The 20867-nt window shown below is 48.8% G+C and overlaps 2 protein-coding genes across 8 annotated transcripts in view; both read left to right on the top strand.

Moving 5' to 3' along the window:
- Positions 1-10131, top strand: part of MGAT1 (alpha-1,3-mannosyl-glycoprotein 2-beta-N-acetylglucosaminyltransferase) — a 44176-nt gene extending 34045 nt beyond the window's left edge. For all 7 annotated transcript variants that reach the window (XM_081902894.1, XM_081902892.1, XM_081902897.1 and 4 more), the window contains one exon: positions 5296-10131. In XM_081902894.1, coding sequence (XP_081759020.1) covers positions 5375-6724 — 1350 coding nt within the window. In that variant the 5' untranslated portion in view covers positions 5296-5374 and the 3' untranslated portion in view covers positions 6725-10131. The remainder of the gene's footprint in view (positions 1-5295) is intronic.
- LOC309364859 (zinc finger protein RFP-like) overlaps positions 1-20867 on the top strand; it is a 260032-nt gene that overhangs the window by 153660 nt on the left and 85505 nt on the right. The window lies entirely within an intron of this gene.

Raw genomic sequence — 20867 nt, 5'->3', positions numbered from 1 at the left:
GCTTCATGTATCTTGGATCTGATCCAGTAAAACCCTCTGTATTCCTCTGCAGTCTTCTTGGATAGTTAACATGTTGTGTCTGGATCCCAAGGGCCACAGCTTCTGTGCTTTTCCTTTCTGCTTCCAAACGATTGGAAGAAGGTAGTGACTATTGGAGGGGAGAAAGGGGAGTGAGAGATCTGTGTTGCTGGGTGTAGATCGCTGGTGCTTCTGCCTTGCTTGTCTCCTTCAAATACTGGATCTGTTTTTTTTTAAAAAAACAGATTTTAAAAATCTTACCCATGAAAACTGTGGAATCTTTCCTTAAGATCATCATCCCATGTCCTCTGGCAGCTTCAATTCTTTATTGTACTGCCTGGGTGCTTGCTATCCTGACTGTGGTCGTTCTTACCCCTACCTGGACAAGAGGTGGTCATTTCAGCAATCTGACTGACAAACAGATGTTGAAGGAAACATCTTGAGAGCTCTGCTGAGCAGCATAGAGGGACATCAGACAAGCACCTAAATGTAACTTCTGCATGCCTTCCTTGATCTCAGGGATGCCAAACAATTGCCTCTCCTTTTTTTCTTCATGCCACACAAGCTGCAGGCCGCCACAGGGCATTTTTATTTCAGGAGTCGAATTCTATATGGGCAAGCCAGTCAATATCGATTGTCGTCTCCTGTAAGAAGCTGAGGTTCCCTCAGAGTAGTCTGGCTATTAAGTGGGATTCCAGGGCCTCAGAATGACTAGGTTTTGCACAAGCCTAGCTGCAAAGTCCATATCCAACCCTGCAATGTTACATGTATACGTCTGGTTCTCTTACTGAGTGGGGATTAAGAAGGTTGCCCATGCAGCTGCTAAGCAGCAGGGGCCAAAGGGAGTCAAGAAGATTAGAGGATTGAGGATTAGTGTTTAAGGGGACAAGTGGTTATGGGGGTCAGCTGCAGAGTTGTGGGGGGTTAAATCGGGGGGGATTTGCAGGTCACTCACACCACAGACCCATAGCATGAAGTGTGAAGGTTTAGATGAAAGCCTATTGAACCATACACGTATGCCTCTCACAAAGTCGCTATCTGCAACCTCACATTCATGAAACCTACAGCTCCATAGGTACGGTAATACATGCTATCAACTTTGTTATGCTGTGTGGTTTTTGGCAGTATTTTCTGTTTTCCCATAACTAGGTTTATGGCTGCTGTTCCCCTATCATATGACAAGCAAATTATGAGCAGGGATGCTTTTAAGCCCTTGATAATTTACTGCTACGAACTCTTGAAGTTGATGCCACTGGAGACTTGACACGTAGAACAAACTAGCTTTACTTACTACTCTGAAACTCTTACTGCTGCAGCTGATCTCAAAACACTTCTTTCATAAACTTTCAGTTCACTTTTCACATTACCCCTGCACACACCCACTCATGAAATGCGTTGTATTATTAGAATAATTTATTCATTTATATCCCCATCTTTCTACTTACCAAGGTAGTGCTTAAGATGACTACTGGCTGTATCCAAAATTCCTACTATCATTGAGAGGGAGAGAGGCTGATCTGAACCTTGGTTGCTCACAGAGGAACTTGTGGATATAACTTTGCTACAGGAGGGATCTTGGTTAGGCAGGGCCTTGCTCTCTTTCTCATTCTGAGTGTGCTGGTTTCAATGACTAGGTTCATTGCTGGGTATGGCAGCACTGATTCATTGTGGAATAGTCAAGTACCAAGGTAGCCAGCAAGGGTCCCTTCAAATGTTCTTGGATTTTAATCCCCACCAGCCCAGTTGGCATAGCCAATGCTCAAGATGTTCAACAACATCTGGAGGTCACCATTTTGGCTACCCTGAATCTAGCAGCACTCAAGCCCCTCCATATAGAACTGTGCACCCTTAGGTGTGCATAAGTTGGTCATCTCCTTAGGACTTGGGTCCAGTAGAAAGTGTTTCACTTGGATCAGAGTTCAGATTGCAGCCTCCTTAAGGCTTTTGCAATTGCAGCCTAGGAGGGAGTCTCAGCAGAATTCCAATGGACTGTGGTGTGTGATTTCAGGGCTTACTGTTCCTTTGTCTTGCTATCTGAGACCCAAACAAGCAAATGTGTGCATCATAATAGGGCCACCTACCACAAAACGAATCCTGATTGATAATCAGCCACTTCTTAACTGATCAGCTGGTTGGTTAATAAAATAAATTTGCATGTTCTAGATTTCTCTCAAGAGCTTACATTTTTAATAAAGGCTGCCACTCACTGTTAGAAAGCTGTCTCAAATATTTCCTCTTTCCCTCCTTACTGCGGTGGCGATACCTGCAGCCAAAGAAAGACAGACCTGGCTTTGATTCACCCTGGTCTGTAGCAAACTGCTGCTGGATCCTCGAGTCATGGCTCTGCAGCCCTGGGTTGGGCTTTGTGCCAGTCCGTGCCGTGCTTGGGTAGTCTCCATTCAGTTTTGTGGTTTCCTCAAGAAGTTAATTGTGCTCTTTCTTTGCCCTGAAAGGAGAGCTGTCCCTGCTTTGTTCTCCCAAAAGATCGGATTCTGCTTTCCAAATAAATTATGCAAATGGAAGTGCTACAAAATTGTCTTGTGCGCAACAAGCTCATGTTACTTTCTTTGTTCTGAACTCAAGTCCTTGAGGTTTTCTGGAGGGAGAAGCGTGGTGAAAATGGACTGTGCTGAGCAAAGGAACATGGGGACTGAATGGAGAAGGGGCACAAGATTTCAAGGCCATGGCCCCAAACATACACAGCAGGCCAGTCGGCACGTGTTGTGCAGCACAATTGCTCAGCAAAGTCTAATCAGGGGTATAACTGATGTGCTCTTCCCCAGCATTTGGGATGTTGCCTAGTGGTGGGAAAGGAGATTCCCCCCCCCTCAAGCTTTTAATCTCCCTCTGCCAAAAAACTATTGTCAAAAGAAGTGTTTCTGTTCGCTTCTACTGGTTGGTGGAGATGAAAGGCTGGCTGGGGGTATAAAGAAGTGTGTTTCTCTTCTGCCCAACCCAAGCAGTGAATGGCAATATGCATTTTTGATTTTGTCATTGAATTGTTTTATGTGGACGCTGAAAAAATGTATAGCTTGACTCCTCTTTTGTACGCAGCCTGTGGATAGCCTTGCCCTGAAACACAGCATGCAAGGACTTTAAAAATAAATGTCGGGCTTCAGCAAGGAATGAGGGGAGATGGGAAGGCCTGAATTCATTGTTTAAGCCTGTTGGTCAGCTTTCCCTTAGGGCAGGTGGGTGTGACTTGACCAAACTGGCCTGTTGGGCCTAATTCAGACTGTGGGGCAGAGTGTGGGGCACATTTCCTATGAAGAATGAGCTGATTAGTGTTTTGCCAGCAAAAAAGTGGTCATCTGGTGTCATTGTGATGCCTGGTGATTGACAGGTGGGTAGCACTACCCACCTGTCAAACTTGGCCCACCACAGGTGGGGGAGATAAGCTGGCCAGATTCAGTTCCCCATCCCTGCATTAGATGCTAAGGCTGTCCTAACTCCATTTACCTGGGAATAAGTCCCACTGAGTTCAGCAGGACTAACTTTTGCATAGGCATGACTAGAAATGTGCCTTAAGTTTCCAGGTCTCTTCTAGGTGGTACACAGAACGGGAAAAGAGTTTGTGTAGGGCACAAAACCAAGAAACCCTGGGGGGCAGCTGCTGCCGTTAGCCAATACTCCTGCTTTGAAAATAGGCAGCGATTTTTCCACCCCACCCTGGTCTGTTAAACACACTTTAATTCAGAAAAGAATGGCACTGGAGGGTGTTTATAGGGCAGATGCTGGGATCGCTTCCAGTCTCCTGCAGAGATTCTTCTACCCAACAGGGGACAAGACTGTAGCAAGAAGCAATGATTGTCCCAAAGCTGCTATGTGGAGAATTTGTATTCTTTGTGGTTTTCCCGCTATAAATTCAGATACTTTGCTCAGATCCTCTAAGTGTCTCTATTTTCCAAGGATGTCCCTGATTTAGAGAAGCCGTCCCGGTTTCTGATTTGATCCCAGAATGTCCCGCTTTTCTTTAGGATGTCCCTATTTTCATTGGAGAAATGTTAGAGGGTATAACTTTGCCCTGTTTTAAAGTTTTCTTATTTTCAAGAAGGCTGCACTGCAGACCAGCTACTTTAATTGCAGGCATGCAAATGCCCATTTAGCTGATTGCCTGTGGTAGAAGAATCATCTCCAAATGCCCAGACAGGGAACTTAACAAAAGTCTTTCTTAATCTACAAAATGACTGACATAGTTTTTTTAAAAAATGTATGTGGGCTTGTAACATTTTCTGGACTTGCTGGTACAGCTGCTTTGTCTACAGTGAGCAGTATAATCTCTGTGCTGGGCAGGACCATGCCCTCAGCTGACTCCTTTTCTCTGCAAAACGATGGTTCTCAGTGATTGGTCATAGGAGCCTTCTTGGACTTTATCAAATAGATATTTATGGGGCAATTAGTGCCAGTCCAAGCAAGCTAGATTGTGTAGGCCTTTGATTTGACGTGACCATGTTTTCTTGGCACAATGACTCTGACGTTGTGTTTATTTCCTTGCAACAGTTCTGTATTTCAAGTAGCCCAAACATTCAGGCATTCATGCCTGTTGCTTTCGCTTAGCATAACTGTCTTGCTTCCATTGCCCTTCTCTAAAACTGCTAAAATGAATGGTGGGGCCTACATGGAGCAAGGGAGCAAGGTGGAGTGGACTTCAGAGTAAAAGTGATGTGGGGTAAAAAATAATGAATAGATGCCAATCGCAAATGCAGTATTATGCAAGCTTGGCAGTTTTCATAGTTGTAATTGTTGTTTTTCAAGTAATTATCTCTGGCAATGAGATAGTCAGCATATCATGCACAAGCCTTTGGATTGCTAAAATGGATTAGTGTGTCAAGTTTTCAGCACCTCTGTTTTTTTGCTTAAATTTGAACAGTATAAGGAAATTGCATGCTATTAACGGTAAGTCTCTCCCAGTAATTCTTCCCCCACCCCCATAATGCAACACTTAAACCACATTAATTTAATAGATGATGATGATGATAAGGGAAGGCTTTGATTTTCATCCCCTCAAATATATCAGGTCAAACGTTTGTGGTGTGTTGGGAAAAATTAAAAAAAACACACACTTTTGTTTACTAAATGCAAGCAAAATAAATGTGATAAATTAGTACATTCTCTAAGGTATCGGAACTTGCCTCCAAGCAAATTATCCTAATTTGCATAGGATTTTAGTGTTTGGCAAACCCACATCACTGAGGGCAAGGAAGGAGGAGAAAAACCGATGGAACATGTTGTGGCCTCCCCTAACACCCTTTTATTTCCCCCCTACTTGTTGTGCAGGTCCATGGTGGTATTGTGACGCCCATCGGAGGGGAGAGCGAGCACGAGAAGACAGGGTGGGGGCCTGCGCCTGTGAAGGATGCTGAAGAAAAGCAACCTGGTTCTCTGGGGCGTGGTGCTTTTTGTGGCCTGGAACGCCCTGATCCTCTTCTTCCTGTGGACTCGGCCTCAGTCCTCCTCTGACCACAGCCGCCTCACCGAAGAGGTCATCCGACTGGCCCAGGACGCAGAGGTGGAGCTGGAGCGCCAGAAGGACCTCCTGCACCAAATCTACCGCTACAGCGCTCTCTGGAACAGGAGGAAAGCTAATGAAGCCAAAAGGCTCCACCTCTCGGTTGCGTCCTCCGCCCCGCCTTCGACAGCTGCCCCCTTGCCCCGCCGCAGCCAAATCTCTCCAGACGCCGTCTTGCCAGTGCTGGTGATTGCCTGCGACCGCAGCACGGTCCGCCGCTGCCTCGACAAGCTGCTGCATTACCGCCCCTCCAAGGAGCGCTTCCCCATCATCGTGAGCCAGGACTGCGGACACGAGGAGACCGCCAGGGTCATCGCCTCCTATGGAGACGCCATCATGCACATCAAGCAGCCCAACCTGAGTGACATCCCGGTGCCCACCGACCACCGCAAGTTCCAAGGCTACTACAAGATCGCCCGGCACTATCGCTGGGCCCTGAGCCAGGTTTTCAGGAACTTCAAGTACCAGGCGGCCATTGTGGTGGAAGACGACCTGGAAGTCGCTCCAGACTTCTTTGAATACTTCCAGGCTGCTTTTCCGCTCCTGCTAGCCGACCCCACCCTTTGGTGTCTCTCTGCCTGGAACGACAACGGCAAGGAGCAGATGGTGGACGCCAACCACCCGGAGCTCCTCTACCGTACGGATTTTTTCCCCGGGCTGGGCTGGCTTCTGCTGTCCGACCTGTGGGACGAGCTGGAGCCCAAGTGGCCCAAGGCCTTCTGGGATGATTGGATGCGACACCCTGAGCAACGGCAGGGCCGTTCGTGCATCAGGCCCGAAGTGTCGCGCACCATGACGTTTGGCCGCAAGGGCGTGAGCCACGGTCAGTTCTTTGACCAGTACCTGAAGTTCATCAAGCTCAACGACCGCTTCGTGCCTTTCACCCAGATGGACCTCTCTTACCTCAAGAAGGATGAGTACCAGCGCTCATTCCTAGCCCAGGTCTACGGGGCCCCTGAGCTACGGGTCGAGGAGCTGCAGGGTAACCAGCGCCGGGAGCTGGGCACTGTCCGAGTGCAGTACACCACTCGCGACTCCTTCAAGGCTTTCGCCAAGGCCTTGGGGGTCATGGACGACCTCAAGTCCGGAGTGCCCCGTGCCGGCTACCAGGGCATCGTCAGTTTCCTCTTCAGAGGCCGCCGCGTTTACTTAGCACCTCCTTCGGACTGGACAGGCTACGATCCTAGCTGGAGTTAGCAGCTGACGACCCTTAAGCATGTTGGACCCTGTTGTCAAAGGGGTGCTTGGAGTTGGGAGTGGGGAGCGGGGACAAAACTCTGTATTTTTCTTTTCCTGTGTGGCATTCGAGTGCATTCCAGGGATGAGGGTGGTTTTGTGCACTTAAAATTATGGGGTAGGAGGGGTGGGGTTGCGGGGGTTATTCCGATGCCCCAAAGAGGGGGTGAGGTGGAGCGTTCCCAGTGCTCTCTCCGTTCTACCCTCCAGTGCCTATTCTTTTTTTTTTTTTTAATGTGGTGGTCTGTTCACTCATTAGATCCTTGGTGGCTTCTCCAAGTCGGTGTGTTTTTGAGGTCAAAGCCCGTGCTAAACCAAAGCAGCAACCCATCGAGGTTTTCCCAGCTTTGTTGAGCTCACGGAGGCCTGCGCAGCTTACGGCCCAGCAAGCCAGGTGCAACTCTGCAGGCACACAACATGGCTTGATAACTTCCCTGTTCCACGTATGCAGGCAAGCAAAAAAATTGCTGACCTCCTGGTAGGTCGCTTTGCATAGCTGGTGCGTTGCACTCCGCCTGATGGGTCGCAGTTTGTGCAGGCCTGAGCAATAGGGAGGGAATGAGGGCCTTTTATCCCCTCTTGACGGCCTGTTCCTTTCTCATTTGGACATAGTTGAATGCTAGCATTGCAAACAGGAAACTCCTTTGGACGTTCAGTGAGTCCCTTAGAAGGACCACTTTTATTGACCATATTGGCCATTTTTACTTGGGTCTTCTGAATAACTCATTCTTGAACTGTGTTCGATGGGAGGTAAGGTGCGTGCACTGATAAAGGCAATGTGAGGATTGCTCAGGTGAGGCGAGTGTCTAAATTTCCAGTTGTTTTTACCTGGGTAATAAGGAAACGGTGGCACCGGGGGTGGGGGGGAGATGTGGTTGGTTGCCAAAGGAGGTTCTTGTCAGCTGGTCCTTACTGTAAGCTACGGCGACTGAAATCCGGACGGGCTGGACCATTTCAGATGGCAGGTGGGGGATTAAATTTGAAAACTCACCCACATGAAATTCCCCTTATATGTGCCAGGCTAGCATGTCCAGGAGAAGGTCTTGGGCTAGCTTTTTCCGTGACGTGTGTGAAGGAGCATTCAAACCCCCACTTAGTCAGAAATGGTACCATCTTGAGCATCTATTTGCTCTCAGTTACGTTTTGTAGCCACCATTATAAACTAGCTACATGACATTTAAAAGGAGGTTGGTTTAATTCTGGCGTGGTGCCATGTTCTCTTCCCAGGTTGTGTGAGGAAACTTGTCCCCAATGGCTGCCTTAATTCGCCTTGGGTTTTGGGGGGAGGGGCGGTCCCTAAATTCAGCCCCACCACAGAGGTGGCTTATCCCTCAGTAGCATTTCTTGCAACTGGTTGTCACATTAGCACTGATCCACCACCAGGTCTGTGGGAGCAACGGGGCAGAGGTAGAATCCCCGAGTCAGCAGAACACACCATGGGAGGAGCCCAGCCTTATTCAGCGGTGCAGAAGCTTCTTTCCCCATTCTTGCCTCTAGAAGGCGCTGCTGAGCTGCTCCAGAGCCACTAGATAAAGTAAGCATGGAGAAGGAGCTTCGGACCTCATATGGCCAAAATTTAGACCACACCAAAGGGTAGTATTTTGTTTGTTTCTTTGGATGCTGTATTACTTTTTGTCTTTTTTTATTAAAAAAAAACCTATTCAAACTCTCCATGGTGAATGAAGAAAGAAATACGGGGTTGTATTCAATATAGCACTAAGGAGATTGTTCTGCCAGTGCAACTATTTCTTCTGGTCCAACAGAATGATCTCCCCTGTCCTCCTCCATCCCTGTGTGCTGTTGTGGGTTCTCCTAACCCTCTGGAGCAGATATGGAAAGGGCATGGGGAGGAGAGGGGAGAAAGTCCTATTGCGCTAGCTGGGATCCTTCTGCTGGCTTTCACTGGTTCCACAATTTAGTTGAAGACGGCCCCTTGTCTCTGTTTTGGAATTCCACTTCAGTAAGGAATTTCTCTCCTGCGGCCAAGTTCAGCAAAATGGGTGTGGGAGGCCTTCCTTCCGCATCTCTTGTTTTCCTAGCTGGTGCAGATGGAAGAACAGGAGATGATGCCTCGGGGGAACTGCATTTGAATGATCTTGTTGCATCTATTTAATTATGTTTCCTTAGTACTTCCTTGAAAAAGCAGTATTGCTACTGGGATCGTGAGAGAAAGACGTCTCTTCCGTTGAAAACCCTGATCATGAGATTATTATTTTCTTTTTTCAAAGGGTGATCCATCTTGGGTTTCTCTCAGAGGAGGAACCTCTGTGAGGGGATATATATTGGTGAGGTTTTGGGGAAAATATTCCATTTGAAAGGGTGTACACTTATGAATGGGAGATTCTCCATTGAAGGCAAAGGCCTTCTCTTCTCCCTTTGAATGGGTACCTTTGGAAACTCACTGACAAGACCATAGGAGGGTGAAAGAGAGCATGCAGTGATGGTGAGTTGCACTCTCAGTAGGTCCTACACCCTTCTTTGAAATTTGCTTGAATTGGGGGTGGCAGGGAGACATCAAGATGAAAACGAGGAGTAGCTCCGGGACTCTCTTTAGTTTGGGGTTCACATTCCTAGACTCAAAGTGATCTCCAGTGCAGGGAAGGAAGCACCTTGAAAGATGACCTCTTTGACCAGTGAAAGGCAGTTAGTGGGGTTGGGGTTGGGGGAAGGAGGAGCACATTCTGTCCCAATGCTTCCCCTTTCTGTCTTTAGGGCCACAAGCAAAGGCCCCTCCTGAATTAGAATGGGATCTACTCTTCTTCCTCCTGTCCAGGCAAGAGTTGGTATTATCACCCACCTGTAGAATTCTGAAGATTCAGCCAGTGGATGGGACACTGTTTTTAGGGAATTGACTCTACCTTTAACGCCAACACAAGGGCCTGACATTGAGCACTCTCTCTGTCCTTCCCACCCAACCCATTGTTTTGGATGGCACAGGTCTGTCCATCCAAGCCATCTATGGCCTGAACTCTTTCTTGTGGCATGTGGTCCGTGTTTTGTGTGAACGTCCTAGCTCACAGTGCTACTACCTCCCTTTCCATTTCCAGAGAGAGAGTGCTTCAGGTGAAGGGACCTGAGATCAGCTGAGATGGCATTGGCCCCGGAAGAACGTTTTGGGTCAGTCGGGGAGAATCCGCCAGCATCTTCAGTTCCCTCCTTCTCTCCCAAGCTCCCTTTCCGCTCCTGGAACGGTCCGTTTTGAAATTCCAGCTGAAAGTAAAAGCTTGTGAAATTTTGGGGCGGTTGAACTCTTTAAGGTGTTTGCTAGAGAGATGCTGTTTTTAATGTCCAAATTTCAATTGGTGAAATGTTTGAAGATGCAAAAACTTATTTTCCACAGCAAAATAAAAGCCGGTCCTTTTCAAACAGCTCCTGTCTTTTGTGTCTTTCATCTTGCAGAATCGCTTGGTGTGAATTCTTCAGCGTTTCACGAGAGTCTGTAACAAAGGTCTGGCGGGGAATGAGCGTTCCCTTATTGGTTCAGACCAAAGATTCATCTAGTTCATTGTTCTGTCCCAAAGTGGCTGGCTAGTTGCTCCTGGACAGTTCAGAAGCAGGATGCAATAGTGATTTATTACACCTGCCCTCTTGTTCATTGGCAGCATATTGGGTCCAGAGGCAGCATACATCTTAACCTGACAGCTCCATTATACTTTGAATATGGAGCTTACATACCTAGTTAACATAGCTAACAAGAGCCATTGGCTAACCTATTCTCCATCCTCCTCTTGAGTAAATACGCCTCAGGTGGAAGAGGCATCTGTATAATTGGCACTGACGTTTGAAATGTGGTGTAACATGAATAAAACCTGCAGCTTTCTCACTCATGTGGCTACATGTTGAGGTGAGCTATGTGGGTAGCTCCTTTCTCATATACTTTTTTCACTGGAAATCTATTTAAGAAAAGACAAACATGCACAAGGGGACAATGAAACAAAAGAAGAATTGCCATCTACAGTCACAATAAATCTAGATCTATTCATATTTACACTTAATGTATTGACATATGCTCTCCAAATCATAGAACTGTAGAGTTGGGATATCTGAATAGGGATTCATACAAAGTTGGTCTTTATAGAAAATAAGTTTGAATGTAACATGGGCATTAAGGTGAATATTTACCCTTCTAAATCTCTTAGCACCTGCAAAGGGTTGTAATTTCCATTTTGTGTCGTGCTGATTGCTCCCACATTGCAAGAATATAATGTAAAAGTATATGAACATTTGCAAAAATCAAGGATTTTACTGATAATAAGAGGTAGTATGGACAGCAACTTCAGACCAAAATGGAAATATTGCTGGACAAGCCCAGATATCTAGGCAGTTCCTGATGAACTCTCAAGAGGCCTTGGCAGAGCAGAGCAGTTGAGGCATCACAGGAATGGGAATAAGTGCTTGAATAACTTTATGGGTATATTTTATATATACCTCTTCTCTTCCAAAAAGCAGTATACAAAACCTTCCATTCTTTGCAATCAGAAGCTTATGCAAAATATGCCAATACATGCAAGTCTGTCGTTTAATCCAGTTGTCAAAACTAAAGGAACAAGAAGATTCCCTTCATTTGAAAGTGTATGTTTGAGCAGAAACTTTGGTGCTTAGACCTCTGCAAACATCTGGATTTGTTAAGCTGTGTGACCTGCATTTTTCGTCTCATGAAATCAGTTTCTCCTCTCAAAGCCTCCCAGATTCTGTGTACAAGTAGGCTTTCTCCCACCCATTCAAAAGTTGACAGGGTTGCCATTTGTAATTAAGGAACTGATTTCCGCCCTGGTTCACAGATCTCTTTGTGTTCCAAGGTATTCCTTTATTTCAAATGGGAAATACTGTTGTTTCCATAGGCAGTAGCAGCAGTAGAGTCGTGAAACCTGGGGCAGCATCTGACTTGGCCAGCTTTTCTTCATGCATTTCTCTAGAATACCTGCAGTATCCTAAGAAGATGTGGCAGCTGTCCATGAAATACCTGCAGGATATGACAAATGGGTTTTTGGAAAGGGGACGGGAGAGGAAAACGAGCTTAGGCCTGAAGGTGAGCCTTGCTGCTGTTATAAAAGAGAGAACCGAATGTGATTTAAGGGAAAGAGTTCCTTGTTCTGTACCAGGAAGGAACAGCAAAGGGGATCAAGAACATTTCAAGTTGAAAGCAGTTATTCTCTCGCACGCACACCCCACAACAAAATGCAAAGGGAACAGATGCAGGTTATGAATGCTTTGCCAACAACAGCAAAACTTCCTGGAATGGCTCCTGCTGGATCTTCCAGGAAATTGTTTTGTTTCCTTTCTCTGTGCGTTTCAGTGACAGTTCAGAAGAGGGGGCTGTTCTTTTTTCCTTCTTTCCCGCCCCCTGCCCTATTATTCCCCAGTTGCAACTCCTGCCTGCTTGAAAGCAGGCCTGTCCAAACAGCCTACCAGTCACCTAGGGCAGGCAACCAGAATCTCAGTAACAAAAGACAAAAACAACAACAGGAAGTGAGATGTTGCCGATGGTGGGGACCTTCAGCTTGACAGCCTGTTTTATTTATTTATTCTATTTCATAAAAAGTTCTGCACCGCTTGACTGTTTAAAAAGCCCTCGCAGCTGTTTGCAAAAAGATGAAACCATAAAAATCCAGAAAATTGTCCACCCATGCTTTAAAGCATTACAAAAGTTAAAATATTAAAACGTATTAAAATTGCCAGCACTTTCTAAGCATCTGCATAGACTTGTCTCACCAGGAATGTTTTGAATCAGGTGCCAAAAGTATCCTGCTTGATCTCAATAGGCAGGAAGTTCCAAAGTTTAGGCACCGTCACACTCTAGCTCTGGGATCTCCAGTCTGGCTCCACGAAAATCTCGCTGGTGGGAATAAAATAGAATAGAAATAGAAATATAAGTGGGCCAGCAGAGGAAAGTATCAAGATTCCCAGCGTCAGAGTTGGAACCGCCGGCAGAATCGGACCCGCATATCGTGATCCAGCTTCGCCGCTGACCTACCGCCACCGTGTGGCAGAACCAGGGTAGGGCAGCTGTGTTGCTTGGAAAGCTGAGCTGCAAATATGCATAAGGACACACGCGAGCACAAAGGCAGGTTCACACGTTACGCGCGCCTACCTACATGCACACGCGCGCTCATTTGTACACGTTCCTGTGCCTGTCTCCGCGCCTGTCCTTCAAGCCCTGCCGCCGCGTCGCCCGGTCCGATTAGCAGGATTGCCACCCTGCGCGCATTAATCTGAGAGTAATCCTTTCTGAACACTCAGGAGATTCCGAGTCTACACGGATAGCATCGACCAGCTGCGCGACGACGAGCGTGGTTTAATTCCCATCTGTCTGCAAAAAGCAATATATATGTGTGTAATATATATAAAAGCATAAAAATCCAGAAAATCTTCCACCCCTGCTTTAAAGCATTACAAAAGTTAAAATATTAAAACATGTTAAAATTGCCACCACTTTCTAAGCATATATATGCATATATATATATATATGATTGCCTCTCCCCTCCATGCTAAATTGGTCAGTTTTACAGAACGTGGCTGGAATGCGTTGCTTTAGCGTTAGCAACGTGCCTTCAACGTCATCTTTTCTGTTGAGTCAACAAATGTGGAATTTGGAAGGCGGAAAAGCAAAGAAACGAAACTGTGATCGCGGAGGCGCTTATTTGCTGTGACTAAAAGCGGCGAGTGCGCTCCTTCGATAGCTCAGCTGGTAGAGCGGAGGACTGTAGAATGGAAAAAGCCGTCATCCTTAGGTCGCTGGTTCGATTCCGGCTCGAAGGACGTTCTGTTTTTTTCCCCCTTTTCTATTATAAATGTCCCACCAAATTTCAGATGCATTCTCAATTTAATCCACAGAGTGCACTGGAGGCTGAGGGCATCAAAAGTCTCCCCCCACACCCAAAAAGGCCCCGCCACTGGAATGCATTTTCTTATAAAGGTATTACGACCAGAGAACCTGGTATCCCGAAATACCTTTAACTGTTTAGGCTCCGCTGGGTCAGATCTCACATGTTTCTCTGGCCATGATAGATAGACAGACAGACAGACAGATAGATAAGGAAAGTTTAAATCTGTTTCTCTGCTTTCTGATCGTGGGTTTGGGTTGCACGTGTGAGCTTTGCAACGAGGGGAGATGCTCGTTGAACTAATGAGTGTTACTCGAGAGTAGGCATGCACAAGATCGCTCTGTTTGTCTTCCTTTTTTTTTTTTTTTACTGTAACTCCAAAACCCACGATCGGGTAATAATACCGTTATTGGAACCAAAAGGTCACAAAAGCATGGCAAGTTTTCCGAGTCTGCAGAACGTTTCATCTGGCAGGGCGCCCACGCAAAGGATCGAGTAAGAAGGGTAACCACAACAGAGGTGGAGATGGTCTGTTATTAGGCTGCACCTGGAGTTTCCTTACGTAAAAACAGCACAGGGGTAGGAATAGAACTTCTGGGGAAATTCTTAAGTACAGAACTGGAAACTAAGCTCTGCGATTGGCTCCTTGAAATTGTAAGGAGGTCACGCTATTGGGTGCAAACTCCTACGGAAGCAGCGAACGCTATTGGTTGGTCTGTTGACATGGGGCACCCCATTGGCTACTACTTTTTTTAAGTTATACATCCCATTTCTGCTTTTAGTTTTTTGACTCTCTGCTCATCTGCTTTGAGCACATGGACACAAAAATGCCAGATTTTTCTTGCTAGCGCACGTTGGAGAAGCCACAGTGATCTTACTGAAAAACTAGGCACAGAATTCGAGAAAAAGTGTTGATCACCGTGGACTAGAATCTTGTCCCGAAGTGATTAGGAAAAATACAACCTTATATACCGGATCTCGGTCAGCGTTGTCCACACTGTCTGGCAGCAGCTATCTCTCTCAGCCCTCACTGGAAATGGCGACCTTCGGCCTTTCCGCAAAACAGATTGTCCTTCGAGCCGGAATCGAACCAGCGACCTAAGGATGACGGCCTTTTCCATTCTACAGTCCTCCGCTCTACCAGCTGAGCTATCGAAGGAACGTGATTCAGGTGTCAAAGGAACGTCATTTAAACCAGGCTGCTCAAGAGTGTTTTGCCTTGTGCCTTTGTCAAAATGTAAAACTGAACAGGTCCTTTTAAAGTTCTGCTAATTTAAACACGTCAGCAGTGCAAATGATCAAGAATCAAAGTGTAGTCGCACACAGGCAAATCAGCCCACGTTAGGGCAGTCATCCTGTTAAATAAATCTTACTTGGTTGATCAAATGAATTTTAATGGATTGATTAAGTCTGCATGGATTTGCACCCTAATGCAGAAACAGGATTTTTATTTTTAAAGTAGTTTCTTTTTAAATGATAGTGTGTTGCAGCAGGTACAGATTGGAAGAGGAATTCCACACAAGGGGGGGGCGTTGGCAGAAGGATGATGTGAGGGGAATAATAGAATCATAGGTTAGAATCTTCCAACATCTTGCAATGCAGGAATCTCAGTACAAAAATGGCATGAATATCTCTCCATCCATCACAACTTGCATGAAGTTTAAAACAGCCTTTCCATTCTCAAATTTACGTTCCTTTGTGTCTGCTGCCACCTGGTGGCCCAATTCAGGCAATTAAAGATCACTTTGTTATGCAGACTGCTGCCAAAGTCAGGCGGAGTCCAGTGCAATATTTGTTGTTGTTTAGTTGTTTAGTCAAGTCCGACTCTTCGTGACCCCCTGGACCAGAGCACGCCAGGCACTCCTGTCTTCCACTGCCTCCCGCAGTTTGGTCAAACTCATGCTGGTAGCTTCGAGAACACTGTCCAACCATCTCGTCCTCTGTCTTCCCCTTCTCCTTGTGCCCTCCATCTTTCCCAACATCAGGGTCTTTCCCAGGGAGTCTTCTCTTCTCATGAGGTGGAGTCTCAGCTTCAGGATCTGTCCTTCCAGTGAGCACTCAGTGCTGATTTCCTTAAGAATGGAGAGGTTTGATCTTCTTGCATGGGACTCTCAAGAGTCTCCTCCAGCACCATAATTCAAAAGTGTCAAATCTTTGGCGATCAGCTTTCTTTATGGTCCAGCTCTCACTTCCATACATCACTACTGGGGAAACCACAACTTTAACTATACGGACCTTTGTTGGCAAGGTGATGTCTCTGCTTTTTAAGATGCTGTCTAGGTTTGTCATTGCTTTTCTCCCAAGAAGCAGGTGTCTTTTAATTTCGTGACTGTTGTCACTGTTATATGTAGTGTAGTTTCACCCTGGGCCAACAGGGGGATACTGTATATAGTTTTCACTCAGGTCTGTAGATAGTTTTCACTCAGGTCCGCAGCAGTTATTTTAGGCGGGAACTCTGGGCTGTGGTTGTTACAATGTTGACAGCCGGCTGCCTATAAAAGCAGGCCAGCTGAGCTGTTTGCAGTCAGTTCTATTCCAGCTTACAAAATAAAGAGCTACTTGAAGAAATCGCTGTGCCGGCTGCTATGTCAACCCCCAACTTAATACTGGCGACGAAGGTGGGATGGATGGACATCAGAGCACAGCCAGATGCGGCCAGCCTCTGAACTGAGCTGAATCACTGAGCTGAATCACAGAGCGAAATCACTGAGCGAAATCACTGGGCAGAACCAATTCAGAGCTGACTGTTCTGGCTAGAGCACTGTGTTCCATCCATCGCCCTTCACGCCGGCATCGGAATCATGGCTTCACTTGTGCCTCTACCGCCGTTTGTGTCAGCCTCTGAATCATGGGACTCCTACCTCGCTCGGTTCGACTGCTACCTCCAAGCCAACGAGCTGACAGCAGTATCAAAGGATCGGAAGCGGGGCCTATTCCTCAGCCTCTGTGGGCCTGAGGTGTTTGAGACGGCCCGAGCATTGGTTGCGCCTGAAGCAGTCCAGGCAACACCATGGGACACGATCCAAGAGAAGCTCCGCAACCACTATGCACCAAAGCCGTCCAAGATTGCTGCCCGCCATGCGTTCTACCACCGGAACCAGGCAGAGGGGGAGTCAATCAACAGCTACACCACCGCCCTGCGCCAGGCTGCAATGCACTGTGAGTTCCGAGACTTAGACGATGCCCTGATGGATCGAATCGTCTGCGGGGTCCGGGACATCCATCTGCAACGGCGTCTCCTAGCCAAGCCAGACCTCACGCTACAGAAAGCCATTGAGGAGGCTGTGGCCTCAGAAGCTGCTGAACGCTCCGCCCAGGAGATCCGCAAGTCCAGCAGCCCGCGTCTTGCTAGGGAGCCAGTTCCGGTGCATCATGAAGAGGCCAGCAGTGATGAGGCATCCTCCAGTGAAGACGATGACGTGCACCAGACAAAGCGGGAGCGCAGGAAGTTCCAACAGAAGTCCAAGGGCCAACCGGAATGTGCCGGCTGCGGAGGCAACCATTCCCGTGCCAAGTGTCGATTCAGAGACGCCATCTGTAGGAAGTGTTCCAGAAGGGGCCACATCGCTAAGGTCTGCCGATCGGCTCCGTCTGACACCCCCCCTTCATCGACTCGCAAGTCCAAGTCTTCACTCCAGTCTGCCAAGGAAAGTTGTTTCGCTCTCACCAACTGCCGCTGCCCGTCTGGAACCACGATTGGCCAAACCGACTCGCCTACGCGACGCAAGCTGAACGTCACGGTGCTCATTGAAGGAGCTCCATGTGACATGGAGATCGACACCGGGTCTGCCCTGTCCATCGTGTCATGGAGCACCATCAAAAGACTGGTACCCAGAGTGTCCAAGAGGCAACTCAACTCTCACCGCGTACACCTGAGAGACTACCAGGGAAACGACATTCCCGTGGTAGGCGTTGGCCGGTTCCGGATCGCCTTCAAGGATTTTTCGGGCCTGCTCCGGTTGGTGGTGGTCGAAGGTCAGCGGCCAAGCCTCCTAGGGCTAGACTGGTTTGATGCCCTCGGCCTGGAAGTCACCGGCATCAACTGCATCTCTAACGCAGAGACTGAGGGTCTGGTCAAAGACTTTGCCGAGGTTTTTGACGGCACCTTGGGGCAATATACAGGTACGCCCATCTCCTTTAGCCTTGATCCACAAGTCGCCCCCATCAAGCTAAAGCCACGCCGGGTTCCCTTTGCTCTCAAGGCTAAGGTGGACGAACAACTGGACAAACTGATTGCCCAAGGAGTTTTGGAGCCGGTTGACCACGCCAAGTGGGAAACCCCCATCGTCACGCCTGTCAAGCCAGATGGGTCGGTGAGAATCTGCGCCGACTACAAGTGCACGATCAACAAGGCACTTCAGCAGCACGCTTATCCGGTTCCTGTTGTCCAACACCTGCTGCATTCCCTGGGTGAGGGTAAGGTCTTCGCTAAGCTGGACCTTGCCCAAGCATATCAACAACTGCCAGTTGATGATGCCACTGCTGAAGCCCAGACGATCGTCACCCACCGGGGGGCATTCCGTTGCCGCCGGTTGCAGTTTGGGGTGAGTGTGGCTCCTGGAATCTTCCAAAGCCTTATGGAGCGTCTCCTGCAAGGGCTTCCGGGCGTGGTACCATATTTTGATGACGTCTTGGTGTCTGCAGACTCACACCAGCAGCTGTTCGAGCGCCTCCGTGCCGTGCTGACCAGGTTCCAAGAGGCCGGGCTCAAGGTAAAGAGGGAGAAGTGCCAGATCGCCGTTCCACAGGTAGAGTTCCTGGGCTATCTTATCGATGCCTCCGGCCTTCACCCAACCACATCCAAGATCCGCGCTATCCAGCAGGCCCCCACCCCAAAGAACAAAACGGAGTTGCAGGCATTCCTGGGGCTGCTGAACTTTTATAACATGTTCCTGCCCCACAAAGCCACAGTGGCTGAGCCTCTTCACCGACTCCTTAGCACTAAGACGCCTTGGGCCTGGGGTCATCGGGAGACGGCGGCCTTCAACGCGGTCAAGGCTCTCCTTTCTTCAGACAGTGTGCTGGTACAGTACAGTGAATCCAGGCCGCTGGTCCTTGCCTGCGACGCCTCACCTTTTGGCATCGGTGCTGTCCTTAGTCACCGTTTTCCAGATGGAAGAGAAGCACCGCTCGCCTACTTTTCCAGGACACTATCTCCAACGGAACGGAATTACAGCCAGCTCGACAAGGAGGCATTGGCACTTGTGGCTGGAGTGAAGAGGTTCCATGAATACCTCTATGGCAGGACTTTTGACCTCATCACTGACCACAAGCCACTCCTGGGCCTCCTCGCCGGTGATCGTCCAACTCCACCGGTCCTCTCGCCACGCATGCTGCGATGGACTGTTTTCCTGGCTGCCTACCACTACCGGCTCATCCATCGCCCGGGGAAATCGATGGGCCATGCCGACGCCCTCAGCCGTTGCCCTCTTCCAGCATTTGTGGAAGACCCGGCTCCAGCTTCATCGCTCCTTCTGATTGAGGATCTTCTGGCAGCGCCTGTATCAGCTACCACTGTGGCCTCCGCGTCTGCCCAGGATCACACCATCAGCCGGGTGCTCAACTGGGTGTGGAGGGGGTGGCCACAAGGGCCTTTTGCATCGGAGTTCCAGCCCTTCGCAACCAGACAACATGAACTCTCAGCTCATCGCGGCTGTCTGCTGTGGGGAGACCGCGTCGTGATTCCCCAGGGACTCCGTCAGCGCGTCCTGGAGGCTCTGCACGTTGGCCACCCGGGAATTGTCAAAATGAAGGCATTGGCTCGGTGTTACGTCTGGTGGCCTAATATGGACGATGCCATCACTGCCTGGGTGTCCGCCTGTCAAGCGTGCCAAGAGTCGAGGCCTGCACCACCGGCAGCTAAGGGACACACCTGGGAGATGCCAAAGACACCCTGGTCGAGGGTGCACATCGATCTGGCTGGCCCCTTTCACGGCCGGACCTTTATGGTAGTGGTGGACGCCTATTCCAAATGGCTGGAGGTCGCCCTGATGCCCTCCACCACTACCGAAGCTGTCATCCGGGTGCTGCGAGGCCTGTTTGCAACGCATGGGTGTCCTGATGTCCTTGTCTCTGACAACGGACCGCAGTTCACGTCAGGCACCTTTGAGCGGTATCTTTTGGGACTGGGCATCCGCCATGCCCTAACGGCACCCTTTCATCCATCCAGCAACGGGCAAGCGGAAAGAATGGTGCGCTCGGCAAAAGAGGCACTGGCGCGCCTGGACCGGGGAGACTGGCATGAGCGGGTCGCCGAATACTTGTTCGTGCAACACATCACCCCTCATGCGGCCACAGGGAGGAGTCCTGCTGAACTGCTTATGGGCCGCCGCCTCAGGTCACCGCTCGACCGGCTACACCCGGACTTTGCCGTGGCTGAACCCCCAGGCTGTGCCAACGCGCCACGGTCATTTGTCCCAGGAAACCAGGTCTTTGCCCGGAACTATGTGGGGGACATTCCTTGGGTGCCAGCCACAGTAGTGGGAGTCACTGGACCTCGCTCGTACCAGGTGGCACTCGAAGATGGACGCTTGTGGCGACGGCACATAGACCAGCTTAGGCGCAGGGTTGGGAACTTGGACACTACCGAGGTGCCCCCAACTGCGCTTGCAGCTCCAGAAGAGACACGTACAGATGGCGAGGCCCCACCTACACCTCCCTCGCAAACTACCAGCGTGGAGCCGAACCAAGCCGCTTCAGAACAGACTCAGACCACTCCACTTGCGGAGGCTCCACCCACAGCAGCGGATCCAGGGGAGTTGGTCCCAACGCCACCTAGGGTCGCACCACAGCCTCAGCGAGAACTGTGTGGCCCTCCGGACTTGGCTACCAGTCCCCGGCGGTCTGGCAGAGTTTCCAAGCGCCCAACTTATTTAAAGGACTATGTTGTTGGACATGTATCACTGTTGGTCTAAGTATGGTAAATGTAACCGATATGCTTTTGTGCCTAATTGAACCATTACGCGTAGTGCTATATATAAGGAAACCATTACGATTGTAACTAACGCCTTATCTCGGTGGGGAGGGGTGTTATATGTAGTGTAGTTTCACCCTGGGCCAACAGGGGGATACTGTATATAGTTTTCACTCAGGTCTGTAGATAGTTTTCACTCAGGTCCGCAGCAGTTATTTTAGGCAGGAACTCTGGGCTGTGGTTGTTACAATGTTGACAGCCGGCTGCCTATAAAAGCAGGCCGGCTGAGCTGTTTGCAGTCAGTTCTATTCCAGCTTACAAAATAAAGAGCTACTTGAAGAAATCGCTGTGCCGGCTGCTATGTCAA

Source organism: Podarcis melisellensis (assembly GCF_964234715.1).
Source record: "Podarcis melisellensis genome assembly, chromosome: 2".
In the NCBI taxonomy this organism is placed as follows: domain Eukaryota; kingdom Metazoa; phylum Chordata; class Lepidosauria; order Squamata; family Lacertidae; genus Podarcis; species Podarcis melisellensis.
The sequence above is the reverse complement of the archived record's forward strand: the minus strand, read 5'-3'. Positions and strand labels throughout refer to the sequence as shown.